The sequence below is a fragment of the Varanus komodoensis genome, unplaced genomic scaffold, assembly GCF_004798865.1.
Source record: "Varanus komodoensis strain SLA01 unplaced genomic scaffold, ASM479886v1 scaffold12, whole genome shotgun sequence".
NCBI lineage: Eukaryota > Metazoa > Chordata > Lepidosauria > Squamata > Varanidae > Varanus > Varanus komodoensis.
The window spans coordinates 1598968-1619082 of NW_025335349.1; the positions used below are offsets into that span (position 1 = coordinate 1598968).

Here is a 20115-nt window from a genome sequence, read left to right on the forward strand (position 1 = left end):
AAGCAGTAAACCATATAATACAGTAACGAAAATGAACAGGCAGCAGCAGGATAATCACTATGATCATGGCAGCAGAAAGAGTTCAAACAACTTTCCACCTCTCTCAGAGGCTGCCCAAGAGAATAGTCTTTTAAAGAGTTCGTGAAATACACGCACGCCTGGGGCAGACATGGGCTTTCTGGAGAGGACCTGCCAAAGCACTGGCACCATGACCAGAAATGCCCACACCTGTATAGATGAGAGAGCTGCAGAGCAGGATCCCAGATATTGATAGCAGGGAAGTTAACATACTGGAAAATGAAGTCCTTTAAATACCATGCCCAGAAGGGAATAAACAGCCAACAGAGGTAAAATCATATAGAATTACACACTCTCCAGAAATAGCACTTTGGACCAACTGAATTTGCCAGCTACTCTTCATGGGCAACCCCATGTTGCGTGCACTGCAGTATTCTAGTCTGGCTGTTACAAAATGGTTAATAGCTAGCAAGCAAGCCAGGAGGTAGTGTAGACTCTTCTTCTGTGTAGCAGATTTTGTGTATTCTAGGACTGTGCTATGCCCTGGTGCTGTTTTTTCCCCATTCTAAAAGGTTAAAATGCTCTCCTATGGCTGAACTCCTGGCAGTAAGTAATTTGCTAGGGTGTTGTTGTTGCTGTTGTTTGTATTTTGGCCCCATCCCTTTTGCCTTTGGCTACACTATCCACTAGAATGCAGGCCCCAAGAGCTTCTCTGAATTTGCCTGCTGGTTTGAAAGTAGTTCCCAAGTCCTGAGCTACGGTATGTTTCAGCCCTGGAGTCCACTGCAGAGTCATTTCTTTTCTCTTCAGCCATTGGGGAACCTTAGCTTCAGAAGAGACTAAAATAATTTTTTGGCAGACAGCTTTCCTGAACAAGAGCCTGAGTTACAAGACAGAAACCAGAACTATCTTTCAACAGAACAATTGCAGACACTGGTCTACTGCCTTTGCCTCACCTCACCTCTACGCTCCTTAGTTTTGCCTGCCTGATTGGTACTTCTGCTGATCCTGAGAACCTAGTTTGGACAGAGCCTCCTGACTACATAATCCTTGGCATGATCCCAGGTCGTGGCTCTTGGACAACCCCCTGGAACAAATGCTTATCTCAGTCTTCCTGGCCTTCACCCAGGCCTTTGTTTGACCTCACATCCAGTCTTTCACAGGAGGACTGATCTTCATAAAGTGCACTGAATAAATGAAGTAAATATGCAGTGCGGATACTTGTATATCGGCCAGCTGTCAGAGAGAGCACTTGAATTACAGCCTGCTCAGCTCTTCTCCCCATTGCCTTTCATTTGCAATGGCCTGATACTAACACACTGTTCAGAGTAGGATCTGTTTCTTGCTGCATGCCTGTGCAAAGCCTCAGGGGTGTGGGATGCTCATTGTTCTCAGGGAAAAGAAAGATTCTGGCTGCAGTTTGCAAGGGAGTGGAAGACAGAATAGTTCAGAGATGCTTGTGTCCTAGTGCTGCCCCAACATCTAGTAGCCTATTCATGAGAAGGCTCTTCCACCATGTAGCAGTTAGACTCCAGAGCAGGAGGTAGGATAATAACTGCAAGCAAAGGAAATGTAAAGAACCTCGACATCTACAATTCCAGAGTGATGAACGTCCTCCTCTGGGAACCCTCTGTGAAAGACATTAGGAGACAGAGTACCCGGAGGAGGAGGGACTTCTCTGCGGTGGCGCCCTGACTAGGAATGGGCTCCCCAGAGAGGTCCGCCTGGCGCAGTCATTATATGCTTTTCGGCACCAGGTCAAGACTTTTTTATTTAATCAATATTTTAATATGTTTTAATATTGAATTTTATTGTTGTATTTTATTAATTTGCAGCCAGTGTGGATGGTCAATTTATTTATGTTGTAAGCCGTCCAGAGATGCAAGTAATTGGACAGCATACACAGTTTATAAATAAATAAATAAATAATAAACGCTCTACAGTCCTTCTGGATATATGGACAGAACAATGAGTTGTAACCCATGTTAATCCTACTTAGAATTCAGCCATTAGTAGCATGCAAGGGTACTGAATTTCATGAAGGGGCATTTATGAGAGCTAGATTTACCAGTTGTATTAAAGCTATTCTAGTTCTTAAAGCATCTTTACATTTCATGTATTGGAATTTTTTATGTTATTTGTACTGCCTTCGTGCATTTGTTTTATGAATTGTTGTGAACTACCCAGAAAGTTCCGGCTGTTGCCCATGTAGAAATGAAAACAGTAACAATAACTATTATTATTAATGAGATTAATGATAAATCAACATTTGATAGATCTCCACGATTTAGTGCATTTGTACCCGGCTTTAAAGTTGTGAGAGAAATCCAGTGGGGGGGGGTGTGGTGAAAATTTGACAGATGTGCTTACTTAGCCTCACAGATTCCATTCATTTGACCCTGCTCTGGTGCCATCTTGAGCTGATATGAGTTGAGGCAGCATGTAAACCTCCATTTGTAAACGGGCTGTGTTTTATAGCCTTTCCCCCCAGCCTTCACAATTAGCTTAGATTTGTGCAAATTGCCCAAATCTTACACTAAAGATTTGTACGATTGCCCAAATTTAACACTAAACTGAAATCAACTTCCAGAAAATTTAAGGTGGCCAAGATGAAGTGTGTGCAAATATAGTGAGAGGAGGATGCTCCTATGCTTTTCATGTGAAATGCTACAATAAGTACAATAACAAAAACAATGCCTTAACACTAATGAGTCAGCCCTGGTTTGCAGAGATATATGCAACTTAAGCAATTTGCACTAGGGATACAGTTTTCAACTCCAAATTTGCAAAAATATTTCAAGCAATTTCACAGAAGCTGATTCCTGCCCCTGACTTATTCTACATTTAGCCATCAGGTCAGAAATATTTTAAAAGTCCATTTAGTTCAAACTGAATATGTTTTCCAGTGTTGCACATCCTTCCCTGGCTTAGTCAGCTTTAAAGCTACCAGCAGTCATGATAAACGTGAGAAAGAGGAAGGAGGAAAAGAAAGCCAGGAAGCTGAAGCACTCCAAAGCTGAATTATGGTAAAGTTTCTATGAACATAATGCTTTAAACAACATCCCACAGAGAATTCATCAGTTCCTTAAGACAACTTTCCCCAATTTGCCATCCTCCAGAAGTGCTGGACTACAACTCCAATAATCCCCAGCCAACATGCCCAGTTGAGGAAAACTGTGCTACTTGCAAGCTGTCAGACAACTGGAGTCATAATCAATGCAATGCTAATGAACGTTTAAAGATGTAACTGTTTCTCATTGATTTTATTTCTCCTTTAAAGTTAGAAGGAATATTTTAATCTGTTAGCAAGAATCTTGCTTTTTTAAAAATGCCTTCATTCTCAAGTTGAAATTTATTTATTTAAAACTTTTTTAGACCATCCCTTACCATGGTCTCAGGGTGGTTTAACAATAAGACAAAATAGAATAAAACACAACATCCTAGTCAAAATCTTAACCAATCAACAATAAAACTCATATTAAAACAGTCAAACCTTAAAACATTGGGAAAATAAAAAGGTTTTGGAAAGAATGCGTTTTAGCACTTATGCAGCCTAAACAGACAAAAAGCACCCTCTGTTGGGATAAAGGAAAACTGTATGTAATTCCTAAGACACATTATCTATGAGTGGAAACAGTGGGAACAACCAAGTGTGGGAAGCTTTGGATCTAACTTGGGAGTAGTGTTCACTTCACAATACTTATGTTATAGTTCATTTTATTTACTTGAAATTTAGTCGAACATTGTTTTGTAATTTAGTATCTGAATTCTAATACTTTAAAAACAGGGAAAGGGCTTCTTACCTTAAATACATTTAGCTGTTGATTAATTGTCTCTGTTTCCATTCCAACAGGACCTTGGGACTCTTCATGTTCTTCCGCTTCCCCAAGTAGTTTGGAGAATTCCTTTAGTTTGCTATAGAATTCTTCAACACGTTCAATGGTCCCTTCAATCTGTTCTTCTCTGGCTCTTGCTCTGTCAAGCAACTTGTTGCATTGTTTATTCAGAGCCTCCAAGTCCCTTTTAATACCTGCTAGGTCAGGAGAAGCTTCAGCTTCACTTGCTAACATCACTTTGCATGTCTTGTTTGCATTTTCATTATTGGCTATGAGTTCCTCCAGCTTTTTCAGGAAAGTCTTGATATCCTTGCGCTGTGACTGCAGGGTGACCAGATCCCTACCCACAGAAGCCATACTATCCAGTTCATCATCAAACTCTGCAAACTGAGAAAACATCTCTCTGATGGTGTTTTGGAAATGGCCAATTCCCTGAAGCTTAGTCTCCATGAAGGAACATGTATCTTCAACCTGCTGGCTGACAGAACTGTATTCTCCTTCCAGTGCTTCTGCTTGCAACAAGAGGTCAGAGACACCTGTTGAACCTGAAGCATCCACTACCAGTTCCTGAGCAAGCTTTTTTGTCAAGTCCACTTGAGTCTTTAAAGTCTGAAGTGCTTTTTGCTGACCCTGCATAATTGTCAAGTGTTTGCTACTGTATGTCTGGGGCTTAAGAGATTCATGAACTTCTAGCTGCTCTCTGGCATTCTTCAGCTGCTCTTTAACCTCCTTGGATGATTCCTGAAATTCTCTTAGTCTCTGAGCCATCTTTTCAAGACCATCTCTTTTAGTATGTAACTGTTCTGTGACCATATCCATTTGCTGGTTCAGCAATGCCTTTTCCTCTTCAATAACATCTTTATCTGTTTGACAGGCACCAAGGAAAGCCTCAGCTGCATTACTTAGTAGTTCCAAAGTCCCCTGGTGTTTGTCCAAGTCCTTCTGCCACGTCTTCAGCTGCATGATGGAATTCTCTAGTTCAACAGGATCTATGCCTATTTTGATTTCAGACAGGTTACTCTGGCACTTGGATATCCAGGGCTGTAGGATCTCTACTTGCTCTTTGTAACGGAGGGCTTTTTCCAGACAATCATTTAACTTATCTTGCCTTTCTTTGACTTGCTTGTTCATGTCATCCCAGTTACCTTTGAGCAAGTTCAGCTGGGACTGCAGCTCTGCCTTCTCCGCTCCTTGGGTTTTCTGAAGAAGATTTTCACCTTCTGCAATTATTTTTTCATAAGAACCAGTCTGGTCAGACAATGTAGCCTTGAACTCTTTCTGATCATCAATTAATGCCCACAGAGATTCCAATTTGGTAGAGATGGGACGAGACTGATTCTGTTCCTCTTTCTTTTTGTCCAGCCAGGCCTGAAAGTCCTTAGACATTTGCTGGAACTGGTGAGAACTGGCATACGTTGACTGAAGTTGTTCAATGTGATTGTCTGCAGAGGACCAAAAGAAAACAGATTAAAACCCGATGTGCTAGGTGCTAGCAGGTGGTGCAAGAATTATGGTGGAATTTATTTCAGTCAAGAGGAAAAAGCAATGGTCTAGGAAGAGAAAGCCTTTTGCAACTGGAACATTTTTATAGTGTTCATCATTGGAGCTTGTTGATTGAAAAATCCAGTGTTACATTTGATGAATAACAGTATATTGGGAGACAATTCTGCAGTCTAAAATAATCTCAGAAGGAGCAAAAACCTTGGCAATCATGGACCCACTGTTCTCTGGAGATGCCAGCAACCACCTCAGAAATAAACCGCACAAGCACACATGAGATCCTGTGCACAATGTTCAGCTTGGCCTGCTCCCCCCAAACTCAATGGAAGAAAGTGCATCAAAAGCGCATTGCAGTGGGGTGCAGGTTAAATCTAGCCTGCCCAGGGTCCACACCCAGTCCTCTGGGAGTAACCAGCAGGACATGCCCCTTCCATTGCTCCATCTCCTTTCTCCCAACTCCCAATGATGTGATGGCTTCCTGGCTTTTGATTGGTTTTTTCCCATTCTAAAGGGCTGAAATGTTTCACTGTTGGCAGTAAGAATTTTAAGGTAAAACCTGCAGCCATTTTGGTATTTTAGTTTTGATCCCGTTGCCTTTGGTTATGCCTTTTTTGCCATGGGACCAACCATCCCTAGAATGCCACTCTCATGAGTTCCACTGAATCCAGCCTTCAGTGAATAGACAGAATAACGTCAAGCTGCCTGCATTAAGGCATTGCAGCTCATCTGACAGAATCTCCTGCCTGAGACTGCAACGCAGGAATACTTCCCTCATGTGCATAATCCACTGACATTTGGCATTTCCAATAGAGAAATCCAAGTAATTGGCAACAGATAGCAAAATCCAGCTGTATCCACCCAACGGTCCATACCATCTAGGCCCCGAATTGAATTTCATCTCTTTCCAGAGATGAAATATGCTGGAGGGTAATTAGCAAAGTCCACTTTTGTTTAGATAAATTGAACAGTGTTTCCCACTCTTTCGATTTTGCTTGTTTTCCCACTCTTGCTTTGACACTAACCTGCTTTTTGTTCCATATCCTTAAAGGATTTTAAGACACCATCTAATTGCCTCGTGAGTTCTGCTTTCAAGTAGTCTTCTGCTACCAGTGCTGACAATTCCTCGCACAGAGCCTGAGCAGCATTTATGTGTGCCATTTCTTGTTCTATTTCTTCTTTCACTTCTCTGGCTGCTCCTAGCTGCTGCTTCACAGCCTCCGGGTCTGTACTGACAGCCAGGCTCTTGCTGAGTTTAGTATCCAAGAGGCTGAGTTTCCCCAAAAGGCTTCTCAGGCAGCTTTGGTACTCTGTGCTTTTGACAATGGCTTGCTCAATTCGGTCACATCGGTCACTCAGCTGTCCTGTTAAGCCATCCCATTTCTGCGCCACAGCAGCCAGTTGCTGTTTCACTGCCTCGTGCGAAGGTGGGTGTTCACCTGGCCTCTCCAGGATCCCTTGTCCTGCTGTGGTCAGTTGCTCATACTGGGGTTTTCGGGTGTCAAACTCTTTGAGGAGAATCTGAGGAGAGAGTGTTTGAATATAAATTTCAGGAAAGGGCAGGGAAGCATGTATTCCAAATGGTTAGCAGCTATTAATCTACATTAGTATCCTAGTTTGTTGAATAAGTAAAATAGCTCTTGGCCATTAAAAGTTCTTCTGTCAGTATTAATATGAAGGTAAGTTCATGTATGCACATTCATCCCTGAAACCTGCTCCAGATGTGCTGATCCAATGCTCCACCTTGCTTGGAGAGGAGAAATGTGTCCCTTTCAACTCTGCCATGCAGAAAATATCACTTAGAATGATATCTGCAGTGCCAGTCTGGCATTCTCTCACCTCCTCTTTTTAGTCCCTTTTGAAAGTCAATTTTAAATAAAGTGTTTTAATTTGTTAAGTGTTGGCACATGTGGATGAAGCAGCCATCAAAGTTTAAACACTTGCTTTCGTAACACCTGGAACAACCACAATCAAAACATCTGGATGCAAGAAACTCATATATTCAACAACAAGCCACAGAACTGCGAGTGACAAACATACATTGTAAACTGGACCCTATAGCCCACAGTTGGGGTGAGTCTCTTGCTTAACTTCTTTAAAAAATTTAATAATTTTTCAGTCTAAAATACAAAAAAAGAAAAAACTCTCAGTTAAAATAAAAAACATAAAATTAAACATGCAATTAAAATACATCTTAAAAATACAGTGCCCCACAGTGCCAGGACCATAGGATACATGTTACAGATAGAAAAACTCATTCAAACATTTTTTCAGGATATTTCCCCCTTCCAAAACTGCAATGATTCTTTCAATGGTTCAAATCTTTTCCCTTTTTTAAACCCATACTCAATAAATGCATCCCAAATCTCATTAAACTTATCTTTCTGTATATGCCCTTTTCTCACTTTAATATCACAAGTTAATTTATCATTAATAGCTGTATTACAAACTTTGCTGTACTAATCACACAACTGATAATCATATTTTTCATTCCCATTATTTGGTACAATCAATCTCATGGCAGTGGAATAAGTACATATTTTCATATTTGTTGGAAATGTGAATATATAATGAAGTTTTTCAAAGATATTTTAAAGGGAGTAATAAAATATTAAGTTTAAGTATTGAACTATGCCCTGAGATTACATTATTTTCAATATTTGATAAGAAACAATGGAGTTAGAACAACAGAAAACTGATAACAAATTCTTGCTTGACTTCTAAGAGCACACAACCATATAATGGTAAATGGGTGTTCCCAGCCCCATTTTTGGCAATTTAATGGGAAGCAAGGATGAGGATGGGGAACTTGGAGGGGATACATAAAATCTCCTATATGTACGGATTCTCCCTAGCTCATTATTCCATGTTGTTTTTCTGCACTACAGAACTCCGTTTAGAACCCTGTTGGTTGGGGGGGGGGGTGCAATAGTCAAACTATGCCAATGTACCACTACTACTCTCTGTCCCATTTCATATAAAAATGCCTTATCATAATCCTAACTTTGTGTTGTACTCCAGTCTTAGATACACGTAGAACAGATCTGGTGAAATCAATCTCATTGACTTTAGGGGGTCTCCTCTGACTAAGCCTTGGTCCAACCTTTTCATTTGCTCTGGGTTTTTTATTAATTTCTCTCCTAATCAAGTTTCACAAAAGATTTTGTTGTCAGAATAAATTGTGCCCAAGAGGGTTTTTCCTTCCATTTCCACCCTAAAAAATAGCAAAAGCCTAGCTGGCCATATTGAGTCCTTTGTGCATGACTAAATGAGCTTACTGATGACAAACTTTGGCCCCAAACCAGCTAAATTTGAGTTGTGATTAAGCCCTGTTGAAATCAATGCAACAAGCTAATTGCAGCTAACTTAAATCCCATTGCTCTGAACAAGATTTGGTCATAGCTTATGTTATCTGGATGGATGCCATTATGCATAATTCAATCAAATTCAATACCAATGGGACTGAAATATTTTATAAAAAGCGTAACTGCTTAAAAAGTCAAGTTTAATGTCTACAAGGAAATAATGTCAAGATTTAACCTAGACTTCTTTTGAGAAATAGGATCATATTTAATCCATTGCTATTATTACCACTAGAAAACAGATTGCTCATTGGCCCTTTCATATTTGTTTTACAAACTATCTGCAAAGAATAAGAAATTAAAAGGCAAACTAAATTAGTTTTGCTGATAAATGAGTCTGTTAACTTCTGAGGAAGTCCTACCATGAAGCTATCATGGTGCTATTTGTGAGTTAATAAGCAAAAGTGTCTTTACTACAAAACAAAATGCAGTAGAACCAAGTACTTACCTGAACTTGCTGCTTCTGTGTGTTGAGCATGTTTGGTTCAATTGACAGTGGCCCAAGCACACTAACCATTAATTCCTTCTCCACCAGCCACTGTCTCAGCTGAGACTCTGTTGTCTGGAACTGGGTCAGATAATTTGATGACTCTTCCAATTTTTTCTGCCTGTCAGCTGCTACCTGGCTGAGTTCTTTCCATTTGGAATCTATGGCAAAATAAAAATTGAATTTTTAAATAGCAAACCTTCATATGAACTCTGGGACTAGACACTAAATCTCCTAAACCAGTAGTGCATGGACCACTATGCATAGCATTCATATTTCTCTTAGCTGATCTAGTATTTTTACAATATTTACACCTGGTGTAAAATAGGAAAGTTATTCATAAAATATCTGTATTTCATCTGTAAAATGACACTTGAAACATAATTTCATGGAGGCTGCTCTGCCTGGCATGCTGCTCCCCATGGAGCTATGTTCATTTTCATCCTACCACTACAAAGCCCATTTCCTAGGCATTTTCAGTCTTGCTAAAACTTCCCACAAACGCATGGCAAGTGATCGCTTCACACAAACAGCTTTGGACATTCAGCAACCTCCACATGTTTTCATTTCAAATGATCCAAAGGTGCTTGGGTGTCATGTGGAGAAAGAAGAGTGCTAGTATAAACAGGATCCTTCTTTTCCAAAAGTATTCTTTGCCCACATTGAAGAACATACCAGCATAGCTTTAACGACTCAGTAGTCAGTAGACCCAGCTCACATATATGGTGGGTGGATTCAGGCATAATGCTTAACTCTGGCCAAAAATAGTGTCCAAGCTTAATCCTAGTTTGCTGCATCACTTTGAAGAACTGCTAGAAAATGAAAATGCTCACACAAGGGACAATCCAAACATCCTATTTTCCATCTTAAGAACCCACAGTTTGGCTAACATGTGTTCCTCCACTTCCGCACCAGTGAAGTTTTAATATGGGGTAAAGGAGGGAAAGACTTTGTGTCTTCACAGGCCAGGTGGCCATAGCAGGAAGGATTTTTGTTTGGGAGGAAAGAGTTAACAAAGAGAAGCTTTAGGATTTGCTCAGGGACTTGCCAAGGGTGGCTAAAGATCTCTGAGAAAATGGGTGTGAGAGTACTCTGCCCGATTTCTGCAGTAGGTCAAGGGCTGCAGAACCAGTTTTATGGCAATACCTTGACACACTTTGGCTGCTATGAAGTATTTTGTTTACAGGAGCCATGTATTCACACAGAAAACATGGCATGATTTGTTTGATCATTTCTAAGTAGGATCAACTAACAGGCTTAACTATCCATTAAGCCCGCCTCATGCTTTAGTTCCTCTCTTGCTTCTTCCTGTATATACTGCTATTACTGGGGATGCTGTGATTTTTCCCTAGTGCTGCAAAATAAAGCTTGTTTTAGTAACGTAACCTATACGCATCTATGCTAAACTCCAGTTTATTGTGTTTCAGGTTTATCTATACATATATTTGGCACATTTTCATTTAGATTTTGTTCCTATTGTTACATTTTGGACAACTTTCAGAATCACAGTTATTAATATATACCCCCCGCCAAAAAAACTCAGGATAGCTTTCAAGCTAACATTTATTTTGAGATATGCAGAATTCCTGAAGGAGAAGAAATCTATACCCTGTATTACATACACTTATTGTCCAAACATGGTCATTTGTTCAATTTTTGGCAAAAACATTAAGGAGAATGTTTTTAAAAAATGACCAGAGGGCACTAAAATCTCACACCTGATTGAAAATGCATCTTAGTATGCAAAAGGGCACAGGAAAATGCCCAAAAGGCTGCTTCACATGCTAGGTCTACAAGGTTAGTACCCTTGAATGGGCTTCATTAGCACAACAGAAATACTGTGTGCTTAAACACTCAAAACAGTTTAGTTCTGAAGCTCCTGCAATATAGTTATGTTAATTGGAATATGGAGTAGGAAGGCCAGCTTGAAGGTATACATTCAGCAAACATAAATATACATAGATACATAATGGTATGCAGGATCATAGCCAAAGGGCGCAGTAGCAATGGGACTTTACAGGAGAAAATACTGTGGCATGTGGCTGTGTAGACCAGTCATATCAAACCTGGCAACCTTCAGGGGTGCTAAACCGCAACGCCCAACAGCAGTAGCCGCAAGCCTGGCTATGGTTTTGATCTGTTGGAATGACAGGTGTAGTCCAACACAACTGGCGGGTACCCAGTTGAAAAAGGCTAGTGTAGATGATGCTGAAAAGATAATATTGTACCACTAAAGACATTAAAAACAGAAGCCAGTTGTAAGTATTTGGATTAAACAAATCAAGTTTATCAGTTGCAAGCCTTATCTTCTGTCTAGAACAAGGCTCAGTGCAATACCTATTTTATCCAACATCTGCTTCCATTTTGGTGCTTCTGAAGAGTCCGGGTTCTTCTCCAACAACTCTGTGACTCTGTCTTTCAACTCCTGCACTTTATTCTCATTCTGTTTCAGTTCTGTTTCAAATAGCTATGAAGAATGAATATGTTAGGTTTAAGGATGGATTAAGCAAACATATTTTGTGAAAGGGTTAATTCACTGAGATGGTTCTTAATCTGTCTAAGAAGCTGTTCAATCTGTTTACCCCACCAGCACTGGTCTGAAGAATGTGCCCTGTTTTTATTGCAGGTATGCAATTTGCCTGATCCTCCTATGTCCCCTGTAAGCATTTTTATGAGACCTCTGTATGGACACATACATTATTAAATATCCCCTTTCCATTAATCTGTGTGGGAAGCTCACTTTGAACATTAATTATCATTAACTGATGGGGGGGTTGGGGGGGGCACAGAGACACTACCTTATGTTGATCCACTTGCTCTTTAACTGCTTCCCCATCAAGAAGAGCAGTTTCCCATTTGCTTGCCGCAGTATCCATTTTCTGTAGCCATTCCATCATTGAATTTGATTCTGCTTGAATGTTTTGCATATTTGAAAGCATAGTTTCCAGTTCTGATCGTCTTTCCTTCAGCATTGCTCCCAAATCATCATAATTACGGCTTACAGTTGACATATTATGTTGGACAGTGGTCAGTTCTGTGAGAAAAGTGTGCATACCTTTATTTCTTTAATTTAAAAAAATCTTAAGATAGACATTTGATGGGGCTGTAAACATTATGTATTAAAAGTTTAAGGTCATGTATCAAATAGTGCCCAGCATAGCGTATTGCAGTAACTTCTTACCTACACGGCTGAGAAATACATGTGGGTAGAATGAGAACTAGGAATCAGCCCCAAGCTGTCAGAAGAGGATACTGAATAAGTATTCATGAAAGAACCGGACAGGTCACAAGGCACATCCTATGTGAAGTCAACATTATGTTCTTTGGAGGTTTTGAAACAAGGTTAATTACTTTGTTATTAGCAACCTAACACATTCCAGCTTCTGAGTTAAGACAATCCACCTGTTAACCAAAAACTGCAGTGAGGGCAGGTTTATTGCTTCTGTCAGTTAAAATTTCTTGTCTCCAGAGCTGTTACCTGAACACAAAGACCCATTCACACAGAAGGAGGTCTTTCCATTGAATGACAGAGCATGAGCTTTGCAGATTCAGTCACTGGCAATTCCACTTAAAACGAACTTGGGTAGCCATGCTTGGAGGGCCTCTGTCTTGAACACCCATTGCCAGTCAGAAGACACAAAGGGCAACGTAAGCAATCTCAAGCATAACCGCAACAGCATTAGCTGATGCAATGGGTTTTATGAGGAAATCCATTGCACCAGATAACACTTTTGACATTGGACTGGAAGTCATCTACTTTAGTGCAACATAATGCATTAGTGTCAACCTGGATACTGTCCATATCAGGTTGGATGGTCTAATGTTCTGACTCAAGACCAAAATGGGAAATGGGAAGGAAAATGGGAGAACTTGAAGTTATTTTTTAATTATTTTTCTATAGCCATTTAGAATACATGAACATATAATGTTAGTATTTGTTAAAATTCTCAAATTCTTCTCTGAAGTTCATTTTGCCTTGTTGCATTCCTGAACACAAAAGTCTTTTAAAAAATTGGGGGAAATGTTCATTTTCCCCATTGGCTAATATAAGAAAATGCATTTAGTGGTGGAAATGCACCTTTTCAGAACAAGAGCACAAGTTCTGAAAATTGTGAAAAATTCTCAAGAATTGGATCCCTTGCATTCAAGTTTGTGAACAGGTCATGCTTCCTTGATTTGCAAACAGCAAGTGAATTCTCATGTGCACCTGTAGGAGAGGTGTCCAAACTAAACTGGAATAACAGGTTAGGAAAAGAGAAACTCAGACCTTTCCCTTCAGGCCATTTTCCAAGGGAAGACAAACCCAAATGGTTCCCCCCTGCCCCCCCATAGCAGCAGTGAAGTTAAAACAAAAAGGAAAAACTCCATGTCTCCAGCATCACATTCTAGTCTGGCCCTCCCCTGTATGCAGCTTTATATGTTTATCATCCTGAGACATCTGATAGTTCAAGTCACTTTTCTAAAACAGCGAACACTATCTGACAGAAATAGCAGACTTAATCTTGTTTACATGGGATTAGTTGTTCCTGGATGGAAGAGGGGAAGTCAAGAAGCCCTGTTCTTGCCTTGATACTCAGTCAATTGCAACTCATTGTTCACCCACTGCACATATCACATTGAAATAAGTGAGCACAGAGTGTATGGGCTGTGAGTACAACACAGTGCAAAAAGTCCCAGCTACTCAGAGGATGATTGTTTTCAGGACGTTCTATCAAAAGGAGCAACCCATCTGTTGCTTCACTGTATTTAGCTGCCCTACACCATTATTAGCTATTTCTCACCTTTGTTTGTCAGGAAATCCTGGGTACCTGAAGCTCCTCCATCACCATTTAATACTGTTCCCATTCCAGCTGAAAAAGCAAAGTCCGAGAATCTGTGTTCACATACTATGAAATACTATCCATCCAGGCTCTTTGCATTTGAATCCCTTTCCTAACAAATCTAACAGCCGCAGTAGATGTTACATAGAAAAACAGATGACAGGGAAGGAAAGAATCAGCACTTTTGGCTATGCTATTTCCCCATGAAAATCACCCCTTCAAAGCTGCTGTTTGCCCCGAGGCAAAATGTTTAAATATTATGGGTGCAGGGAGTAAATGTTAAATCCCCCCCAATCCTGTAATTAGATCTGCATTCTCACCTCCTCCCCTATGCCATGGCTGATCTTAAGCCATGGGATCTTAAGCCTTTGAAACATAATGGAATATCCATTCACAAATCTCTCTATGTTGAATCTGGTTGTGCCCTATAGCTTGTTTCTGGAAGTACACCTGTGAATGTTCTAACATAATAGTATATAACTGCATCCAGCACTACCTTACCTGCAAAAAACTCTGCTGCATGAATACTTTTATCTTACGTTAGCGATGTCCCCTAACCTCCTAAGTAATTCATAAACATACATGGTACAGTCTCAGGATCAATGGTGTGAGAAATGTTAAAGGTTTATTTTGAACAGGTATGTTCCTGAGAGTCGGCTAGATATTCATTATGAAGAAACTCGCACTGAAAGCAACACTCTGCAGTGAACACTAACAATCCCCAACTTTAAGCACATACTGTACAATAAGCAATTAATTTAAATAACATTGCAGAAATCTTAAACAACTACCATGAATACCACCCCACTAATTTAAAAAGTTCTACCTATATATTCTACTTCAAGAGTTTTCTTTCTTATATTTTGTAAGCCGTCCTGAGGTTTATGCAAAGGACGGCATATAAATATCCTAAACAAACAAACAAATATTTACAATCTGGTTCCTGTGAAAAAGAGGAGATAAGACTCAAAAGAAATGTATCCTTTGAGCCTAGTTTTTAATCCCCTTCCAATATTTTGGTGGTGAAGGAATTGTACCACAAAAAGGATTGGGGATCCTTGGAGCTCACTTCTCTCTTCACCTTGAGTAAGCCTTTGCTTTCAAAAGTATTGTTTTGCAGGAAACTAGTGGGCAGCAGAATTTGTTGTACGAAGGGATTCAGGTGAGGCTTTTTTTGTGCAACTCATTCACTGAATTATAGGGTTCCAGACAACAACACCTTCAATTTGTAACCCCCAACTCTGCTTTCCCACTGCTTCTTCCGTCCACTGAGGAAGAAAAGATGGAATTGCTGCACAAAGGCTTTTGACTCTTAGCACTATGAGCCTCCCATCTGGAAGCACTAGCTATACTTTCTTCTTATCCAACAAACAGGTTCCTCCCAAAGTGTTCAAGCCAAAGTGCCCCTTCATGCTATCTCTGCTGGTCAGGATAAGTACACCCTAGCAGCGTGAGAGAGAAGCACACATATCTTCATCCAGGTATGTACAGCATAGATTCTGGGAGAAGGCAGAGCATTGTTCTCACTTTCCACTGCTCTTCTTATTACATTTATACACCTCCTTTCTTCCTCTTGCAAGGAACCCAAGGCAGCTTACAAAGTTCTCCTCCTCTCCATGTTATGCTCACAACAACAACTTCTGAGGCAGGTTAGGCTGAGAGTCTGTGACTGGCCCAAAGTCAGCCAGTGAATGCTATGGGTGAGTGGGGACTGGAACCCAGATTGCTGGAGTCCCAGAGGAGCGCTCTTAATCACTTATGAGAAAGCATCTGGCATCTCTTATGAAAGGATAAGGTCTTTTCCATCATGTGAGGCCTTCTCTTATGCTGTCTTTTCTTTTCTCCATTTTAGTCCAAGGATTATTTACACATGGATATACCACAGTACAAATATATAGCTATATAATTTATATTTCAAACATTTAACACACTCAATTTTGTTCATTTTAAGAACACCCATAAATAGCATTCCCATTGAACAAATGGAGAACTGAGATTCATATGATGATTACTTATATAGCTCAACCAGCTAAGTCAGCGGCTGAATCCAGTTCTCTAGAATTTCAGACTGTAATCAACTGGGCTACCCTAGGCTAAGCCACTTAACAGTAGTCTGGCTAAAACTGAAATTCTTAACAGCAAAACATTTAAGGCAGGCTTATACATCATAAAATCCATCCTTGATCAGCTCAACCTCAATCAGCTTGTAACTAGTTTCACTTGGTTGCAGAAGCAAAGGTAGATGATAACTGGCAGAAAATTACCAGCGGAATTGTATACACAACCGCTCAGGACTGAACCCCATGTGCCACTTGCGCACTTCAGAAGGGCTGTCTCTGGGTGTTAAATTGGAGACTGCGAACAGTGATCTCCAAAAGAGAAAGTGCGGGGGGGGGTGGTTGTGACAAGCCAAAATGGCTGCCTATCATGGTGATTCACTGTGGCATGTGTCACTGGTAAGCTGAGAAAATGTTGTCTGAGCAGTTTTCAGTTACATTCTGGTACAAACAGAACCACTGTCCAAATGCCACTTTCGTCTATACCAGTTATCCCACTTCATAAAACTGGCTTCAGAAACATTCCTTTTTAGTTGCTCCAAAGCCAATTTCATTAAGTTTCAAAGTGCCTCTTATTTATGAAGGGAATAACCAGACTCAGTAGAACCTATTGCATGTCTAAGTAAGTGGAGAGACTGAAGATCATGATTTAATGAAGCTGAATTAATGGTTGCCTTGGAGAAGGCCAAACATTCGCCTCTCATCACCAGCTGCAAGGTGAGTGCTAGCCTAATGGCAGCTGGGAAATGGTGGGAGAAAATAAGTCGGCCAAGTAAGCAAGATGTTCTCATAATGCAATCATGAGAGTTTTCTATACCCCCCACTGTGGAAAGCATTCTTATTAACACAATACCCACAACCCTTGCACTTTCATAATGAAACCAATACAAAAGTGATTAACACATTTCGTGATTGAATTTAGAATATTCATTTTACCCTTTTAAAATACTGTTTCAGTACAAACTAGACCGCCAATACGAATTGATGATCCTACAAAAGATTGATTAGCATTTTAAGTTCCTATAGTGCTTTCCCCTGAGGTTTCATGGCTTTTACTGCAGGATGTATTAGGAATCAGTAGATACTACAAAATTATAAGTAAATATATTCTATCATTTGTAACACTGAATATATTTTAAAATAGGATCACATAAAAAAACAGGAGTTATCATCCTTGATCCACACAGCAAGTAGGCACTTGTGTGACCTGCGTGGGCCATATAGTAGGGTGCCTGTATTTCCCTTTGACACTTCTTGACTAGGCATTACAGAGCTCAACCAGGAGCAAGAGGAACCAGTATCCGGATATATCTGGGTAGAAAAGCTGAGACCAGGAGGCAGAAATTTCGGATAGTCTATCAATGGATCAAGATGTTTGGAAAGAATATGCTTTCGGTGGATTTCTCCAATATTATGGAGTCATCTTTTCTGACACTATCTTTTAAACCACAGTTGAAGAAAGATACAACAAAGCTGAAAAGGGGCAGAGAAGGGCAACACATGTGATCAGGGGGTCCTGGAAACAAAGCCCTATGAGGAGAGACTGAAAGATTGGGCATGTTTAGCCTTGAGAAGAGAGGACTGAGGAGAAAGCAGTCTTAATAGCACTCTGCAAATATTTGAAGGCTTGTCACACAGAGGAGGGCTAGGATCTCTTTTTTCAAGTATCCCACAGTGCAGGACACAGAATCCTGAGCTTTAGCTACAAGAAGCCAGATTCCGTCTGAACATCAGGAAAAACTTCCTGTCTGTCTGAACAATGGAACCCCTTCCCTAGAGAAGGTAACATCAACTGAATTAAATGAAAATGCAAGTAAAGAAAGAAACCAATGTAGTCTTTATAATGCATATAGCACTGGGTCAAGCGTTTCTTAAGCCGGTTTTACCATTTTTTGGGTACAGCCTAATATTACACAAGAATGGAGAGTTAAAATTCAAATTAAATTTCAGCCATCAAGCCAGCTGCCCTATTGCTTTTTCAACATACAGGACATTCAGTAGGGAAACATTTCTTAAAATGAAGTATTTTTGTTTGTCGTGTATGCATTAACATGTAAGATGTCCATTATCACACTTATTCATTAAACATACCTGATTTTATTCCTCTTGATTTTGCAGGAGAAGTGACAGCACTGATTAAGTTACATAATGCTGTTCCTGTGCTGACCATTTTTTGAATGTCTGGTGCCTTTGACTTCCATTCATCTTCCAAATTCTAAGAAAATAGCAACGGTTATTTTCAAGCACGATACTTGTTTTTTTAAACTCAGGTTTCCATTCTGAAGGGCCTAACATGACTAGAAATAATGTCATCATGACACATTGCATACTTCTATCACCATCTACCCATGATCTGTCACACCTCATATTTGGTCTGCAACCCTTTTAGAAAGTAAGATACCAGAGCAAAAGCTAGAAGCCCTGCTCTCCTGTAGTACATACATGTAAATGAGATGTGGATATTCACTAGTGCGGGAAGCGAACTTCATCTGATCATCAGCTCAATATGACAAACAGCTTTAAAAATCCAAAATGGTAATTTAAAAAGTAATGATTTGACTTGCAAAAGGGACGGTCAGCCAATGCAAAATTGAAATACAAGCAGTATATATGCTAAAATTCAGATTTAGTCAGAATAGATTCACTAAAATCAATGAAATACATGATTAGTCAACTGATTTCAATAGGCCTGCTCTAGATGTTACTAAATTTGGATCTAACCCAGTTATTAGATCCAAAATACAGCAATTCCTTTGTTACTATTTAACCATGTCAATTCTCTTATCATGAAAATGAATCAGATTTTGCTGAACCATAGTAAAAAAAACCAGTTCAGTCCAACAAGTGGCTGCAAGTTGAGCTGCCTGTCTTATAAGAACTTCCCCATTTAATAATTCTTTTGCCTGAGTAGCTCCCTCCTTTGGAATAGATGAGAAAGTCCTTGCATGAAGAGATTGTCACATTTCTTACTTTAATCTTCTTGGTTTCTGAAGCATAAAGTACAATCTCTGTTAGAAAACATTGCTTAATAGCTATGCACATCCTATTAACTGAAGCATTGTCTTTAAGTAAAAGGAACAGCTCACCTGGGTGCTTTGTAAATGTTTCTTTAAAGTATCAGTATTTAACAAAGGTTGAGTTTCTGGAATCCTCTCAGTCATTTCATCTATCCATTTCTTCAAAGACTCGACATGAAGCTTGAATGTATCCATTTGCTGCTGGCAAGAGGACACACCCTCTTCTCTAGATAATTAAAAACAATACTTAAAGTTTATAAGAGATTTAGTTTGTTGTTCTCTGGATTATTTGGGGGAAACCTTCATGATAAGCCTATGATATGAATTGCCTTAACAGCACCAACACATGCAGAAGTCATTCCAAAAAGTTAAAAAGAGGCCTTAGGTTGGAAAAAAAATCCTAAAACATGTCTAGTACCTTTGTGTGTGCGCAAACAGTTGTCAGTTCAACCTTCTGATGGAAGCCCCATGCACTACGTCAAACATGGGTCTGTAGCAAGGTTCAGGAGAAACCATGGTGGGAATGTGAGCTCTGAAACCCACAATGTACATGGAGAACACCACACACAGCCCTTTGGATTTTAGCCCAACTGGTGACATTTTCTCTATGTTATTATTCTTAGTTTGACAGCCTCTTAATTCTGCAATAGCATTGCAAGCCAGTAAAGTATTCTTCACTTTATAAATTGAAAAATACATTGCTACTACCCTGTGTTTGTGTAGGGCATAAGCAGGCACACTTGTTTCTAAGGTTGCTATTTTTAATCAGTGTAATGGATTACACCTCACTTTATTAACTGACCAGGAAATGGTTTAAGTAACCCTCAATTTTCCTTGTAGTGTGACAGTGTAATATGAAGTAAAAGTGAAAATATTAAACACTGACCTTTGCATTTAGTGCCATGGAATCTTTTGTTATTTTTTTCAAAAAGGTACATCTAATGAAATATTGGCAATATGTACTCTACTTAAAGATGCATAAATTAGAAGGCACACAGATAATTAGAAAAATATTCAAAAT

General features: G+C 39.7%; 1 protein-coding gene across 30 annotated transcripts in view; it reads right to left on the reverse strand.

The window, feature by feature from the left end:
- DST (dystonin) overlaps nucleotides 1-20115 on the reverse strand; it is a 370183-nt gene that overhangs the window by 88009 nt on the left and 262059 nt on the right. For 28 of the 30 annotated variants that reach the window (XM_044421565.1, XM_044421571.1, XM_044421551.1 and 25 more), the window contains 8 exons: nucleotides 19164-19320; nucleotides 18169-18292; nucleotides 13982-14050; nucleotides 11999-12234; nucleotides 11538-11667; nucleotides 9162-9361; nucleotides 6377-6872; nucleotides 3822-5296 (listed from right to left, as the gene is read on the reverse strand). In XM_044421565.1, coding sequence (XP_044277500.1) covers nucleotides 3822-5296; nucleotides 6377-6872; nucleotides 9162-9361; nucleotides 11538-11667; nucleotides 11999-12234; nucleotides 13982-14050; nucleotides 18169-18292; nucleotides 19164-19320 — 2887 coding nt within the window. The remainder of the gene's footprint in view (nucleotides 1-3821; nucleotides 5297-6376; nucleotides 6873-9161; nucleotides 9362-11537; nucleotides 11668-11998; nucleotides 12235-13981; nucleotides 14051-18168; nucleotides 18293-19163; nucleotides 19321-20115) is intronic. The other 2 variants (XM_044421575.1, XM_044421547.1) reach the window with 1 other exon arrangement.